Genomic DNA, 16,008 nt, shown 5'->3' with positions numbered 1-16,008 from the left:
CCGTTAATATCACTAACAGTTTCCAAAACGTTTGTGTCTTTGAAAATGTGCAGATTCATTGTTTATTTTCTATGCATAGCATAACAAAATGTAGGATGGTTACTACAGTGTCACATATGTCTTTCACTGGTTCTCAATGATAACCATTATCATTGTGCGTGCTTTTTCGCCTCACTGCACTTTCCACTGAAGAGACTCGGCATATCTGGTAGCTGGCACATGCAGTCCGAATCAGAGTAATCGAGATATCGGTATCCAATTTGTTGAAAGTCAGAGCGTCGTCTTCGATGTCGATGAGCTGATGTGACACTACATTGCCAGTGTTGTTCTAGCCTGTCATCTTTTATGACCCATCCATGGCAAGAGTTCATATCAGGAACAACAGGTTCAGGGATGTGGGATCTCTTTCAGATTCTAACATATCGTACATATATATGTTGTTTCAGACTTCTCCGGCATAATTGGAATTATACCAGATCCACATTCATTAGTTCTCCTTAGCGCATAGCTCCATGAATTCGTATGAAGTACTATTCATCAATCGTGTGGACCCTCGTGCAACCATAAATGGCACAGGTGATATCATCGAGGTCATTAATGAGGCCATAAATGTTAAATGCTTTTCATTGGTCTGACTTTTCTCAATTCACCCTTGAAGGTGCTGGTTGTGTCACATCTGGTGTATGCGTAAAGAGAACATTGAAGACTCTCAAGTAAAAAGTTCTCTACAGTGCTTTCCAGATTTGGCAAAGAGTGAAACTTCACTGCAGACCTCATCTATGACCTCAAAGAATCCACCTATGGTTACTGAGGTTCACAAGAATGAGGAATTGTGCTTCATACGAATTAAGGAGAACCAACCCAACCCTCCGCAGAATGTGGATCTGGTGTCTTTTCCATAATGCCGGGGAAGTCTGGAACAACATATACGATATGTGAATCTAGGTGAAACTAGGTAGGAAAGAGGAAGAACTCCAACATCCCTGAATCCGATGTTTCTGATGTTATATCATGGACGGTTGACAAGTTAGAACCACGATGGTAACCCGAAAATGTAATGTCACATCAGGTCATCGAGGTCGAAGACGACACTCTGGCGAGAAAGCACGCACAACGAAAATGATTATCATTAAGAAATAGTGAAAAAAAATATGTGACACTGTAGTAACCATCTTATAGTTCCTTACGTTAGACACAGGAAGTAAATAATGGATGTGCTCATTCTAAAAGACACAACACGTTTCGAAAAGTGTCATGGTATTTGCGGAATTTTAATTTGATACCCTATAGCTATTAGTTGGCGTTTTGCTGTAATAATTCAGTTTGAGAGGCTACTAGTCTACAATATTTCGAACATGAAAATGAATTATTTTGAAGTCCTACTTAGATATTCAGCCAACTTTAAATTCAAATTTGTTAGGATATAAATCGTCAATAGCCAGTGTTATATTCAGGAAATTCCGAGACACCAGGAAACTGTAGTGTCAGTGGTTTGGAAAAAATAACAATCATATGCCGCATCCGGTGATGTTTTGTAAACCAAATGATGGTATAACAACAATTCTCTTTTGCATTTCTATATATTTTTGTTGTTGTTGTAGATTTAACTGATTGATAAGAGGTCAAATAACTGATTACGAATATTAATTTGTTGTTGGGAAACAATATTGCTGCGTCAAGCCAAATATGAAAAAAATGCTAAAAATAACCATTTTTGAGCTTAAAATCGTATTTTTTTTGAATTTCGAGATGGTGGCCATTTTGATGACGTCATAACCGGATTTGTTAACATTGGTTTTTGTTGTTTTCGTTGCTTATTAGAAATAATAGTTTGCTGTAGGGAAACATTTTTGCTGCGTCAAGCCAAATATGAAAAATTTGCTGAAAAATCTCCATTTTTAGCTCACCTGGCCCGAAGGGCCGGTGAGCTTATGTCATGGCGCGGCGTCCGTCGTCCGTCGGCGTCCGTCGGCGTCCGTCTGTCCGTCAACATTTCCTTTCAATCGCTACTAGTCATAGAGTTCTGCATGGATTGTAACCAAATTTGGCCACAAACATCCTTGGGGGAAGGGGAACAGAACTTGTATAAATTTTGGCTCTGACCCCCCGGGGGCAGGAGGGGCGGGGCCCAATAGGGGAAATAGAGGTAAATCCTATAAATCGCTACTTGTCCTAGAGTTCTGCATGGATTGTAACCAAATTTGACCACAAACATCCTTGGGGGAGGGGGAACAGAACTTGTATAAAATTTGGCTCTGACCCCTCGGGGGCAGGAGGGGCGGGGCCCAATAGGGGAAATAGAGGTAAATCCTTTAAATCGCTACTTGTCCTAGAGTTCTGCATGGAATGTAACCATATTTGGCCACAAACATCCTTTTGGGAAGGGGAACAGAACTTTTATAAATTTTGGCTCTGACCCCCCGGGGGCAGGAGGGGCGGGGCCCAATAGGGGAAATAGAGGTAAATCCTTTAAATCGCTACTAGTCATAGAGTTCTTCATGATTTGTAACCAAATTTGGCCACAAACATCCTTGGGGGAGGGGGAACAGAACTTGTATAAATTTTGGCTCTGACCCCTCGGGGGCAGGAGGCGCTGGGCCCAATAGGGGAAATAGAGGTAAATCCTTTAAATCGCTACTAGTCATAGAGTTCTGAATGGAATGTAACCAAATTTGGCCACAAACATCCTTGGGGGAAGGGGAACAGAACTTGTATAAATTTTGGCTCTGGTCCCCGGGGGCAGGAGGGGCGGGGCCCAATAGGGGTAATAGAGGTAAATCCTTTAAATCGCTACTAGTCATAGAGTTCTGAATGGAATGTAACCAAATTTGGCCACAAACATCCTTTGGGGAAGGGGAATAAAACTTGTATAAATTTTGGCTCTGACCCCACGGGGGCAGGAGGGGTGGGGCCCAATAGGGGAAATAGAGGTAAATCCTTTAAATCGCTACTAGTCATAGAGTTCTACATGAATTGTAACCAAATTTGGCCACAAGCATCCTTGGGCGAGGGGGAACAGAACTTGTATAAATTTTAACTCTGGTCCCCGGGGGGCAGGAGGGGCGGGGCCCAATAGGGGAAATAGAGGTAAATCCTTTAAATCGCTACTTGTCCTAGAGTTCTTCATGGATTGTAACCAAATTTGGCTACAAACATCCTTGGGGAAAGGGGAACAGAACTGGTATAAATTTTGGCTCTGATCCCCCGGGCGCAGGAGGGGCGGGGCCCAATAGGGGAAATAGAAGTGAATCCTTTAAATCGCTACTAGTCATAGAGTTCTGCATGGATTGTAACCAAATTTGGCCACAAACATCCTTGGGGGAAGGGGAACAGAACTTGTATAAGTTTTGGCTCTGACACCCGGGGGGCAGGAGAGGTGGGGCCCTATAGAGGAAATAGAGGTAAATCCTTTAAATCGCTACTAGTCATAGAGTTCTGCATGGAATGTAACCAAATTTGGCCACAAACATCCTTTTGGAAGGGGAACAGAACTTGTATAAATTTTGGCTCTGGTCACCTGGGGGCAGGACGGGTGGGGCCCAATAGGGGAAATAGAGATAAATCCTATAAATCACTACTTGTCCTAGAGTTTTACTTGGATTATGACCAAATTTGGCCATAAAACATCCTTGGGGGAAGGGGAACAGAACTTGTATAAATTTTGGCTCTGACCCCCTGGGGGCAGGAGGGGTTGGGCCCAATAAGGGATTTAGAGGTTAATATTAAAATTCATTCAGAAAAGAAACAATGAACCTGTATGCAGAACATTACTTGGCATTACAAACCAGGTGAGCGATACAGGCCCTCTGGGCCTCTTGTTGAGGTTAAAATTAGATTTTTTCATTTCCTGCGTAGAAATCACTATATATATTGGATTTTTTGGTCCTGATATGTATTTGTTGATCAATTGTGGTCATTTTGATGCCTCATTTGTCTACTTCGGTTGAAAAATGTCAATGTTATGACTATTTTTCAATTTTTAGTCAAATTCGAGATGACGGCCATCTTGATGACGTCATAACCGGAAGTTCATCCCAACTTATGCAATGTTAACATTTTGATTTGTGATCAGTGGGTCATAAGGATTCAGAAAAATATTGGTTCGGAGGTTTGGGGGGGGGGGGGTGCATGTGGGACCCTCCTAGCCCATGGCCTACGTTTCCATGAAACCGCCTCACGTTTGGCCTTCAGTCTCTGGGTTCTGTCCCCTGACTGAGATACGCCATTTTAGACGATTTACGTGTATAGTACATGTAGAATATTATTTTTACCGATTTTTAACTAGATCCCTAAAACGTCTAAAAATGGTCAATGGGTACACTGGTAGATCCATACCGATATAAACTGTAACTAATTCTAAGATCCCTTTAGTTTCTGTTCCTGCTTAGCGCTCAGCATTAAGGGTGTGGGACGACTGGTTCGCCCATGTCAGTATAATGTGACCGGGTAGGGTGTGATGCTTGGTGTCTTCGGCGGCATGCTTCAGAGATATAGTACTATAATATGGGCAAGAGTTCCACTATACAATGAGACACAACACGAATAAACCGCAGTCTCCCAAAATAAGCACCTCACACATGCAAGCATCCTTGATACTCCAGGGGTTCCGATCACATTCGATCTCTACACCCCTGGACTATCTCATAGTAAAATTGGAGGCAGCTCAGTGGAAAACATTTGACCAATCACAGGCCAGCAAAGATTTCCTTTGAAGACTACAGAGAGAGCGACGCCCAACATCAAAGCCACACAGTTGACCAGTGTTCCGTTATAAGGCTCTTTTGGTGTACATCAAAGGACTAGATTACCTGGTCTGTTCTGTTGCCTCTAAACTAAACCAATTGCACTATGTAAAGAGTAACAATGGCACAGCTATGTCCTATTTACCACCAGCCCTAGGCTGTCACCTTTATTTGGGCCTTGGGAATAATGTCAGGCGTAGATCTAAAGTGAAATGAAGAGGAGTAACTATTACAGAATGGGTTCAATCTGTAGATGGCGGTTTTTCCTTTAGAAACTATTTCCATTGAAAATTTAATTTAATTTAATAATAAATAACATTATCTTCATTTAATTCATTTTAATGAAAATAGTTTGTTCATTAATTATATAATCATTCAAGTAAATAATAAAAAAAAATAAAACAGAAAAATGCAATCATGAGAAAAGACATATATATAAAATACAATATTTATCACAAAGCCTTCATATAATTTCTAAAATAGCTATATCTATATTATTTATCCACATACATACAGCAAAGTAAAAAAAATATTATACAGCTAACATGAACACATCATCTTTAGGCTGTTTTTCAGATCCAGAAAACCCCAAATATACATGTAATCTCATCTGAAATAGCAAGGAACACAAATCAAGTAAACTAATATATTATAAATGGCTGATATACTGGACATGATGATGATTTACAGTTATATGGTAAGTAACAAAACACGTTATGATTTATACCTAAAATGTTTTTGTCTAAAGTGTGTAATTAACAAAAGGCCAACGGCCTCCTAGTCACCAACAAATTGTATCTTATTAAAAACCTTAAGCTTAAGATAACTTAGAGGATTTATTGCAAAAGAAAATTCTCTTTTTTGTAGTCATGCCCCTGTCGACATCCCTTGAAGTCAGACAGGCCTCATTTATACAAAATATAATTGTCCTCTACCAATGATGTTTCACACCATTTAGTAGTAATCAGTATTCAGGTTAATGAGAAGTATGATTTTTAATGAGTCTTACGAACGATGTATACCGCATGATCGTGACGATTGACGCAGTTTAGGGTATTTTTTAACACATACATCCACACAGAAAAATATATGATATCCATTGTCCCAGCCATCTACTCAAAACCATTTCCATAGCCATAAAAGTGAAATACTGAAACCCCCATCTCCCACCCCACCCCCCAACTCATTTCTTTGATAGTTTACAAAATTATCAAAACCCCTGGTGGAAGAGTTTATTAGCATTGTTATGGAATTTTCTTTAATTGAAAGCAAAATTCAATCTGCATATGGTGAAATATAGCCAATTTCAATTCCTTTTTCTTTTGTTTTCTTGTTAATACAGCTTTGTATATTTACTTACGACATTATAATTCTCAGAACAGCTTTACATTAGATAACAACATAAGAAACTAAAATATCTAACAATTGGGTTGTATAACAGAACCAACATACAACAGAGGAATACATTACTAGTACTGGTCTATAGTGTTCACAGTTACACTGCAGACAAGTACCTACTTGTACAAAATAAACTTAAGTTTAAAATGAAACAAGTTTTAAACTAAATTTCAATAAAATGAAAAACATAAAAGTTATTCACTAACCAGAAAATTGTCATGGCAATGGTGATAACATTTTCTTAGATGCAGAAAAACCAATGCAGAAAAAAAAAAAAGAAAAAAACAGACAGAAAATGTATACTATTAGTACAGTTTAAAGCTTCATTCTGAAATGTGAGCATTGCCTCTGATTATCAAAATCTTAAAGTAGTCGGGCAAGTGACTGTAAAATCGGTAAAAATGGTATTAATATATCCGGTATAATTTCTTATGAATTAGAAAAATAAAACTTTCCGTCAAAATCGCTGTACATGCGAAGAAAATAATAATATCTATGGGAATCCTAAAAGTCCTCCCGGACGGCTAAGAGTGCAGTTCAACCTTAACGCATGCGCAACACCCACCACTCTGCGTAGTAAACAAAACATGGCTACCGTAGTTTTGAACCAAAATGTTTCCGCCAAAACAACCAACTGACTCACCTAAAATGCGAAAGGAAAGGCAATGGAGCAGCGACAATCCCAACAACTGACTCGGTAAACATTACGACGCATGGAGAGTGTTAATACAACTTGTTATAGTGAAGAGAACAGTTCAAACGAGCACGCGGCTCCGGACCGCTACTGTACGTACCTAGGCCTACTACGTACCCGGTACTCCCTGCTCAGCTGATTGTGAGTGAGTCTTCGTATTTTGATCATTATGTAAATAGTCCCTAGCAGTATTTTTTCATAAATGAGTGGTCACATATGGTCACATGTTTCATACCTGTTCCCCAATCGCGTAAAACGTAACCCTGGGGTAAATAGCGGTTCTTTAGTGGGGCCTCTTTAGGGGTAATGAATGCCCTGTATGCTACCGGTCAATTCATACAGTTCTGATGTATATATTTATAGATTTTTAGGTCATCTGACCCGAAGGGTCAGGATGACCTATAGTCGTCATGTTTCGTCCGTCGTCGTGCGCCGTCCGCGCCGTGCGCCGTCCGCCGTGCGCCGTGCGCCGTGCGTCGTGCGTAAGACTATTTATACAAAAGCCTACTCCTCCTTCATCCTTTGATGGATTTCATCCATATTTGGTTTGAAGCATCATTAGGGAAGGACAATCATATTTTATATAAATGAGCCTGGTCCGACCCCTAGGGGCTGAGGGGTGGGGCACCAAAAGGGCAAATTTTCTTATTTTAAGCTTTAAAATCCTACTCCTCCTTCATCCTTGGATGGATTTCATCCATATTTGGTGTGAAACTTCATTGGGGAAGGACAATCATATTTTATATAAATGAGCTTGGTCCGACCCCTAGGGTCAGAGGGGCAGGGCCTCAAAAGGGCAAATTTTCTTAATTTTAGCTTTAAAATCCTACTCCTCCTTCATCCTTGGATGGATTTCATCCATATTTGGTTTGAAACATCATTGGGGAAGGACAATCATATTTTATATAAATGAGCCTGGTCCGACCCCTAGGGGCTGAGGGGTGGGGCCCCAAAAGGGCAAATTTTCTTATTTTAGCTTTAAAATCCTACTCCTCCTTCATCCTTGGATGGATTTCATCCATATTTAGTGTGAAACATCATTAGGTAAGGACATTCATATTTTATATATTTGAGATAGGTGTGACCCCTAGGGGCTGAGGGGTGGGGCCCCAAAAGGGCGAATTTTCTTATTTTAAGCTTTAAAATCCTACTCCTCCTTCATCCTTGGATGGATTTCATCCATATTTGGTGTGAAACATTATTGATGAAGGACAATCATATTTTATATAAATGAGCCTGGTCCGACCCCTAGGGTCAGAGGGGCGGGGCCACAAAAGGGCAAATTTTCTTAATTTTAGCTTTAAAATCCTACTCCTCCTTCATCCTTGGATGGATTTCATCCATATTTGGTTTGAAACATCATTGGGGAAGGACAATCATATTTTATATAAATGAGCCTGGTCCGACCCCTAGGGGCTGAGGGGTGGGGCCCCAAAAGGGCAAATTTTCTTATTTTAGCTTTAAAATCCTACTCCTCCTTTATCCTTGGATGGATTTCATCCATATTTAGTGTGAAACATCATTAGGTAAGGACATTCATATTTTATATATTTGAGATAGGTGTGACCCCTAGGGGCTGAGGGGTGGGGCCCCAAAAGGGCGAATTTTCTTATTTTAAGCTTTAAAATCCTACTCCTCCTTCATCCTTGGATGGATTTCATCCATATTTGGTGTGAAACATTATTGATGAAGGACAATCATATTTTATATAAATGAGCTTGGTCCGACCCCTAGGGGCTGAATGGTGGGGCCTCAAAAGGGCAAATTTTCTTAATTTTAGCTTTAAAAACCTACTCCTACTTCATCCTTGGATGGATTTCATCCATATTTGGTGTGAAACATCATTTGGGATGGACAATCATATTTTATATAAATGAGCCTGGTCCGACCCCTAGGGGCTGAGGGGTAGGGCCCCAAAAAGGCAAATTTTCTTAATTTTAGCTTTAAAATCCTACTTCTCCTTCATCCTTGGATGGATTTCATCCATATTTGGTGTGAAACATTATTTGGGACGGACAATCATATTTTATATAAATGAGCGTGGTCCAACCCCTAGGGGCTGAGGGGTGGGGCCCCCAAAGGGCAAATTTTCTTAATTTTAGCTTTAAAATCCTACTCCTCCTTCATCCTTGGATGGATTTCATCTATATTTAGTGTAAAACATTATTGGGGAAGGATAATCATATTTGATGTAAATGAGCGTGGTCCAACCCCTAGGGGCTGAGGGGTGGGGCCCCAAATGGGCAAATTTTCTTAATTTTAGCTTTAAAATCCTACTCCTCCTTCATCCTTGGATGGATTTCATCTATATTTAGTGTAAAACATTATTGGGGAAGGATAATCATATTTGATGTAAATGAGCGTGGTCCAACCCCTAGGGGCTGAGGGGTGGGGCCCCAAATGGGGAAATTTTCTTAATTTTAGCTTTAAAGTCCTACTCCTCCTCCATCCTTGGATGAATTTTATCCATATTTGGTGTGAAGCATCATTGGGGAAACACAATTATATTTTATATAAATGAGTCTGGTCTGAACCCTAGGAACTGAGGGGTGGGGCCCCAAAAGGGCAAATTTTCTTAATTTTAGCTGGCTCACTTCCTGTCAGTCTCCGATCTCAATAAAAATTGGTCTATAGGGGTTTTAATTGATGCCGAACAACATGCAAACATTTTCGTAAAGATTTTGGTATTCCAAGATGGCCGCTGGCCCACTTCCTGTTTTAAGGTTTCAGTCTCCGATCTCAATGAAAATTGGTCTATAGGGGTTTTAATTGATGCCGAACAACATGCAAACATTTTCGTAAAGATTTTGGTATTCCAAGATGGCCACTGGCCCACTTCCTGTTTTAAGGTTTCAGTCTCCGATCTCAATGAAAATTGGTCTATAGGGGTTTTAATTGATGCTGAACAACATGCAAACATTTTCGTAAAGATTTTGGTATTCCAAGATGGTCGCTGGCCCACTTCCTGTTTTAAGGTTTCAGTCTCCGATCTCAATGAAAATTGGTCTATAGGGGTTTTAATTGATGCCGAACAACATGCAAACATTTTCGTAAAGATTTTGGTATTCCAAGATGGCCGCTGGCCCACTTCCTGTTTTAAGGTTTCAGTCTCCGATCTCAATGAAAATTGGTCTATAGTGGTTTTAATTGATTCAGAAGGGGGAACTTTAGGTAAGGACAATCATATTTTATAAAGGACCGAGGTAAGACCCATGGGGATAGTATGACCGAGGTCCAAAATGGGAGCTTTGCTGAAATGGCTTTAAAATCTGACTCCTCCTTATATTAATCCTTGAATGGGTTTCGACCATATTTGGATGAAGGGCTACCAAGTTTGTTCAACAAATGACATTTACCTTTTTCAGAAACTTACATATTCAACTAAGGAGTTCCTTGTATTGTTTATATTAATCGTTAACCAATACTTTATACTGTGACTTTGTTGTTTTGTGCCATGAGTCAGATGACCGTTAAGGCCCATGGGCCTCTTGTTATATATGTAAATTTTTGTTCTGTACATGTTCTGGTAGTGTTATACACATACATTGTATATAGGATTTACATTGTAGGTTAATTGGTAAAATTGTATTGTATATGTTCTGATATACACATATACATATGTACATGTAGGTTTTAGCTTGTTCTTTAGATATATTTGGAGGACACATACAATATTATTTCTGGTCATAATAATAAATAGTGTTTGTATATTTATTACAACTGTACCTGGTTCATGTGTATATGACAAACTTTACAGAGTTGAAATGTACTGCAGCCATGTATCATTTATAATTATTCTGAATTTTTGTTGGAACTATAGATAATGAATTTTGTATCTTTTTTGAAACAATATTTGATTCTATCAAATGCATCAGTGACACATTCACAACTTATAAAATGTTTTCTCTAAAATAAAAAAAAACCTGTAGAATGAACCTACATTTATTCATTTATATATATTTGAAATTGATCATTTCAATTTTTGTCATATTCAACAGTATAAAAAATTGCTGGTTCTTTTTTTCAGGCACCATGCATGCATAGTGACATGAATACAGAAAGTTCATCCCTTGGACCTGTATACAAGTGTATGTATACATATACATACAATTAGCATCATATGAAGACTGAAGAATGTTGATTTGAGTGCTCTTGAAAGTAAACTTTTCCAATATGGACCTAGAAGATCATGAACAGAACATTTAAACAGTATTAATTTATTAAATGTTCCTTTCAACTGTAATCATTAAATAAAATTATGATGCAATACTTTTTCATTGTTTAACTTTGTAGAAATATTTGTTTATATTAGTCCTCTAGATCCAGTGATTATAATTCTTGCATCCATATGCCTGCCCATTTGTTTGTCAGGGCTTGTGAGATAGCTTTTCAATTACTTTTAAAATATAAGGATTTTTTTTTACATATAGCAATATAGATAACATTGTCTTAGGATTTCTAAATTCTACTTTACAAGAGAGTAGACTCAACATATAAATAAAACCATAAAACTAGCAAGTTATCTGAAATGTTAAAAATCTTTTTGTCTGAACCAAATTTCACATTTATTGTCTATGTGTAACTTGTACATAGACCATTTATGTATTAATACTGTAGTAACAGTGATTACAAACACATAGACTAAAATGTAGTATGTAGTACTATGTACATCTGTCTTTGATTTGAGTTCTAAACAAAAAAGTGGTACCTATTGGGAAGTTGTGACTTGGGCGGAGGGTGAAATACAGAAGAAATAGCTACACATGGAAAAAAGAAAGATATACAGTACCATATGGATTCAAAGTTGCTCCAAAATCAATGAGACTAAATAACCAAAAAAAGCCATGTAAACCCCAAATATGCAATGACCAGATCAATGATAAAGCACCCTTCCACTTCCAGTTATCTGTAGCTATTTCTTCTATATTTCAACCCCCCACTCAAGTTACAACTTCCCAACCTCATGATTCTTCTGTCTTTTAGCCCCCCACCCCCACCCCCCAACACACACATACCTGATTGATTGTCATGTTATTTCAGGTTCCTATTCAGGTATTATTCCTAAAAACCAAAAAGGGTATACACACTGTGTACTCTCAAAGGAGGGGAACCACTTCATTCAAAAATGGAATTTACAATTTTTGAAATTTTCAATTTAATTATTAATTACTGGACTATTAAAACAGTATAGAACCCCTCGGCTACAGACAAAGTACTGTGGTACACATTTCTCTTAATTAATTACTTTTCTTCAACTCAATCATCTTTTTCTCCAGAGCACAAAAAAGAACAGGAAACAACAGAAAAGGAAAGTAACATACATGTAGGCCTATATGTTTTCTGGAAATATATATGATGTGTTAATTCTCACAGCATAGGCCTACATGAATGTGAAGAATTAAATATTATCAATGTTTGAGAGAATTTCCTAGTTGTAATTCTATAGCAGCTACATGGAATCTACGTTTACATATATACATTGTACGATACATATACATCATAAAAGTTTCTTTCCTTCCAGCTGGACATTCATGTCATCTCTCTCCAGAACTCAAATATTGTTTACAAAAAAAAAAAACAACCAGAGACATAGATAATTTAATTAAATCTCTGCAAAAAACTACACGAATAATTGAACACATATATTGTACTTGTAAAATATCTATGTATGAGCTAATTTATTTTCACATCTTTGACAGCTACATGCATGGACGTTCTATGGAACGTTTTCGTGTGGTTTTAAATGGGAAATTATGTTACGATTATTTGTATTTAACCTTCATGATTCGGTTGATGTAAAATACGACGAATGCTATGCTGCAATAATTGCCCCTTGCCGGGGCCCCATCTCTGCATCGGCCGAATATTTGTGACCGATTTCCATGTACAAGATGCTTTATCGAAAAAATGATTACAAAGCATTGTCATAATGTAATAATAACTTCGATTTGCATCAAATGTATCATCTCAAAACAACAATTTGCTCATACTCGCATTAGTGGTTTTATTCACACGAAACGAAACCGACACGTACTGAGAAACACATGTCCATGTTTGACATTTTCCACGCAGCAGCTCGTTTTCAAAGAGTTTGGGAGAATTTATATTTAGAACTGGTAGCCAAAATTTACACGGGGCGCTTCCCCAAAATTTCAAATGGTCCACAAAAGCTGGACACCGTATGCAGAACTATGACCATCATTAAGGTATACAATGACTTTTGGAAGGCCAAAAGAACGCCATTTAGACTGGTTTCGCCTTTGCCCACTATTCACTTTATAAATAGAATTATAGACGGCCGACAAGCCTATCTATATTTTCAACCTATGAACTTAGTCATTACAATTTATATTGCACATAATTATTTATAACTAAAAAAAAAATAGGATTTCAAAAATATCAAAGATTATCAAACAAAGTTTATCACATAACTGACATTCTCTATCAGGTCAAATTTATAAACAGCATTCCACATACCGTACATGTTATAAATATGACACAAAGTTCACAATGACATCATATTACTAAATGGAAATATGTCATGTGCATGTAGCTAAAGTAGAAATCATATCTCAGGGTTACAAATAAACCACACACCTTACACAATTGTAATGAGTTTGAAAGTAAATTTTGAATTTGAATTTGTATTCTGATAAATACAAGTTATGTGATAAAAATTATTTTACATCCGTACATGTTCCATCAATAAAACATCTCAACACCAAATAGCCAACATCATAAAAATATCTCAATACTCCAGACTTTGCGTCTAAAACTAAGTAAAGCAAAAACACATGTAAACAATAAAAAAAATAATAAAAAACATTAATATTTTGTAAAGCAGACATGTAAAAAATAAATGTGGATTACTTTAGACAATATACATGTAGGTATGTATGTTAAAAGAGAGATTTCAGCACCATCTAGACTTGCATGCATTTATCCTAATCATAATCTTAGTGGCAGTTTAATCAAAGTTATTCCAGTAACTAATTAAGAACATGTGATATTAAAATGACCATCATAGATTAAAAAAATAAAAAAATAAAAACGGGTACAAATAAAAAAAACAAGAGGCCCAAAGGGCCTAAAGGTCATCTGACTTCCTTGGCAATAGTAAAATTAATTATATATGGTGTCATTTTGTCAGGACCATGTCAGGATCATTTTCAATTTCTTTCAACAAATTTTATTTCAAACAAGAGGCCCAAGGGCCTTAACATATAGGAAATTAATTAGATATAGTGTCATAGAAGCCATATTCGATTTGGGATCAACCAAAGATGTAACAATACTTTGTCGGGACCATGTCAGGATCATTTCATGCAAGTTTCAGCCAAATCGCACCGGTAGAACTTGAGAAGAAGTTCAAAATGTGTTTTCAAGATGGTGACTGTGGCGGCCATCTTGGATTTCGGATTGACCCGAAAAATAGCAACACTTTGTCGGGACCATGTCAGGATCATTCCATGCAAGTTTCAGCCAAATCGCTCTGGTAGAACTTGAGAAGAAGTTCAAAATGTGTTTTCAAGATGGCGGCTGTGGCGGCCATCTTGGATTTCAAATCGACCCGAAAAATAACAACACTTTGTCAGGACCATGTCAGGATCATTTCATGTAAGTTTCAGCTTAATCGCACTGGTAGTGAAAAGTTAACGCACGGCGGACGACGACGGACAAAACATGATGACTATAGGTCATCCTGACCCTTCCTGTCAGATGACCTAAAAATTGAACTATCTGATAGGGAACATAATCAGATCTATTGATTGATACAGGTATGTAGGACTAGGTTAAGTTCTCAGAAATATTCAAATAAGTTGACAAATAAATACAATGTACCAGTATACAGATATACCTTCATAGCCGGAAAAAGCATGTAAACAAATTCCTTCATTGAAAACATTTGTGGATAAAAATGACTAAAATTCCCAGAACATTCCTAAGATCATACTTTCATCACTTCAATCTTGTTCTTGGGCTTTATATTGTTCCGGTAGCAATCAAGATGATTAAGATGATGATTATAAATCCTAGCCCAAAGGCGAGGTAACTGCCATAAATAGCACGACGTGACCATTTCTGGGCAAGGCCATACAGCCCTTTGCCGTTTTGAAGCTTGGCACGCCAGGCATAGCGATTGGCCAGCACACCAACACACATGCAGCACAAAACACTGACATAGGACAGAAGCACCACCTGGTTAAATGTGCGATATGGCCGAGGCAGTAATTCCTCCTCTGGCACTTTTTTCACAAGATGGGGCAGAGTTATTGTTGTCTCCTTGTAGGGGTTCTCTAAAGTATTTTGGTAAGCTGGCTCGATGTTGTACGTCTGTACAACAGGTGCCCCATTGTCCTCACGGTGTTCCAACAGGGACATGGCCACATGTTCATGATCAGCATCTGCGGGAGGCACAGGAACATCTGTGGTTGTCTGCTCCTGGTTTTCATGTAATGGCTGATTTTCCATCCCACTCATATTCGGGTCAATGCAGGTGGTCATAGTATTAGGATTGTCAGTGTGTGCCTCGTAGAATTATTGATCAGAACACACAACTTTTTTCTGTCAAAACAAAAATACAAACATTGTTTAAAGGATTTGTGCAGCCAAAATTTTTTTTTGATAATACGTCAGGATATTGCTTTGGATGAATGAAAAATTAAGTCCAACCAAACGAATCGCCTAGCTTTTAGTGCTATCGGTTGGTTTTGGTCGTGATTTACGGGTAGTGTCGACTACGGTTCAGAGATAATGAGCTAGGTGGTCACATGTCTTGTGATGTCAGAGTAGTGCGCGGCTACACAAGGTAAGCCTAGTACTATTCATGTATACAGCAATATATACGTATACGTTAGATCTACAATTTGAGTTTTTCGAGTAAATGGTTATTCTAGCTTTATGATGTAGATATTTTCAGTTTCAAAACATTCCATTTACACCACTTCAAAAATTCAAACAAGCATATATCTAACTTTAGATTAGATAGTCAGTCCAATTTGATAGCGATATCAAAATGATGTTCAGATCAGTCTGGACTGAGATTTAGATAGCATATGATGTAAATTTCAGTGTAATAAAAAAAAAACAGTATAATGTAACAGTAACTTTTTACGAGTAAAATCCCAAAATTAGCATGAATATATCTAGAATCTGTGTTTTTATTTCATTCAA

General features: G+C 37.8%; 1 protein-coding gene across 1 annotated transcript; it reads right to left on the bottom strand.

The window, feature by feature from the left end:
• Window positions 1-13,133: 13,133 nt before the first annotated feature.
• LOC138330322 (uncharacterized) lies at window positions 13,134-15,370 on the bottom strand. Its single transcript, XM_069277860.1, has one exon. It carries the CDS (start codon window positions 15,337-15,339, stop codon window positions 14,818-14,820), a length of 522 nt encoding a protein of 173 aa, XP_069133961.1. The 5' UTR covers window positions 15,340-15,370; the 3' UTR covers window positions 13,134-14,817.
• Window positions 15,371-16,008: the final 638 nt, after the last annotated feature.

Source organism: Argopecten irradians, chromosome 1, assembly GCF_041381155.1.
Source record: "Argopecten irradians isolate NY chromosome 1, Ai_NY, whole genome shotgun sequence".
NCBI lineage: Eukaryota > Metazoa > Mollusca > Bivalvia > Pectinida > Pectinidae > Argopecten > Argopecten irradians.
This window is presented reverse-complemented; position numbering and strand designations above follow the sequence as displayed.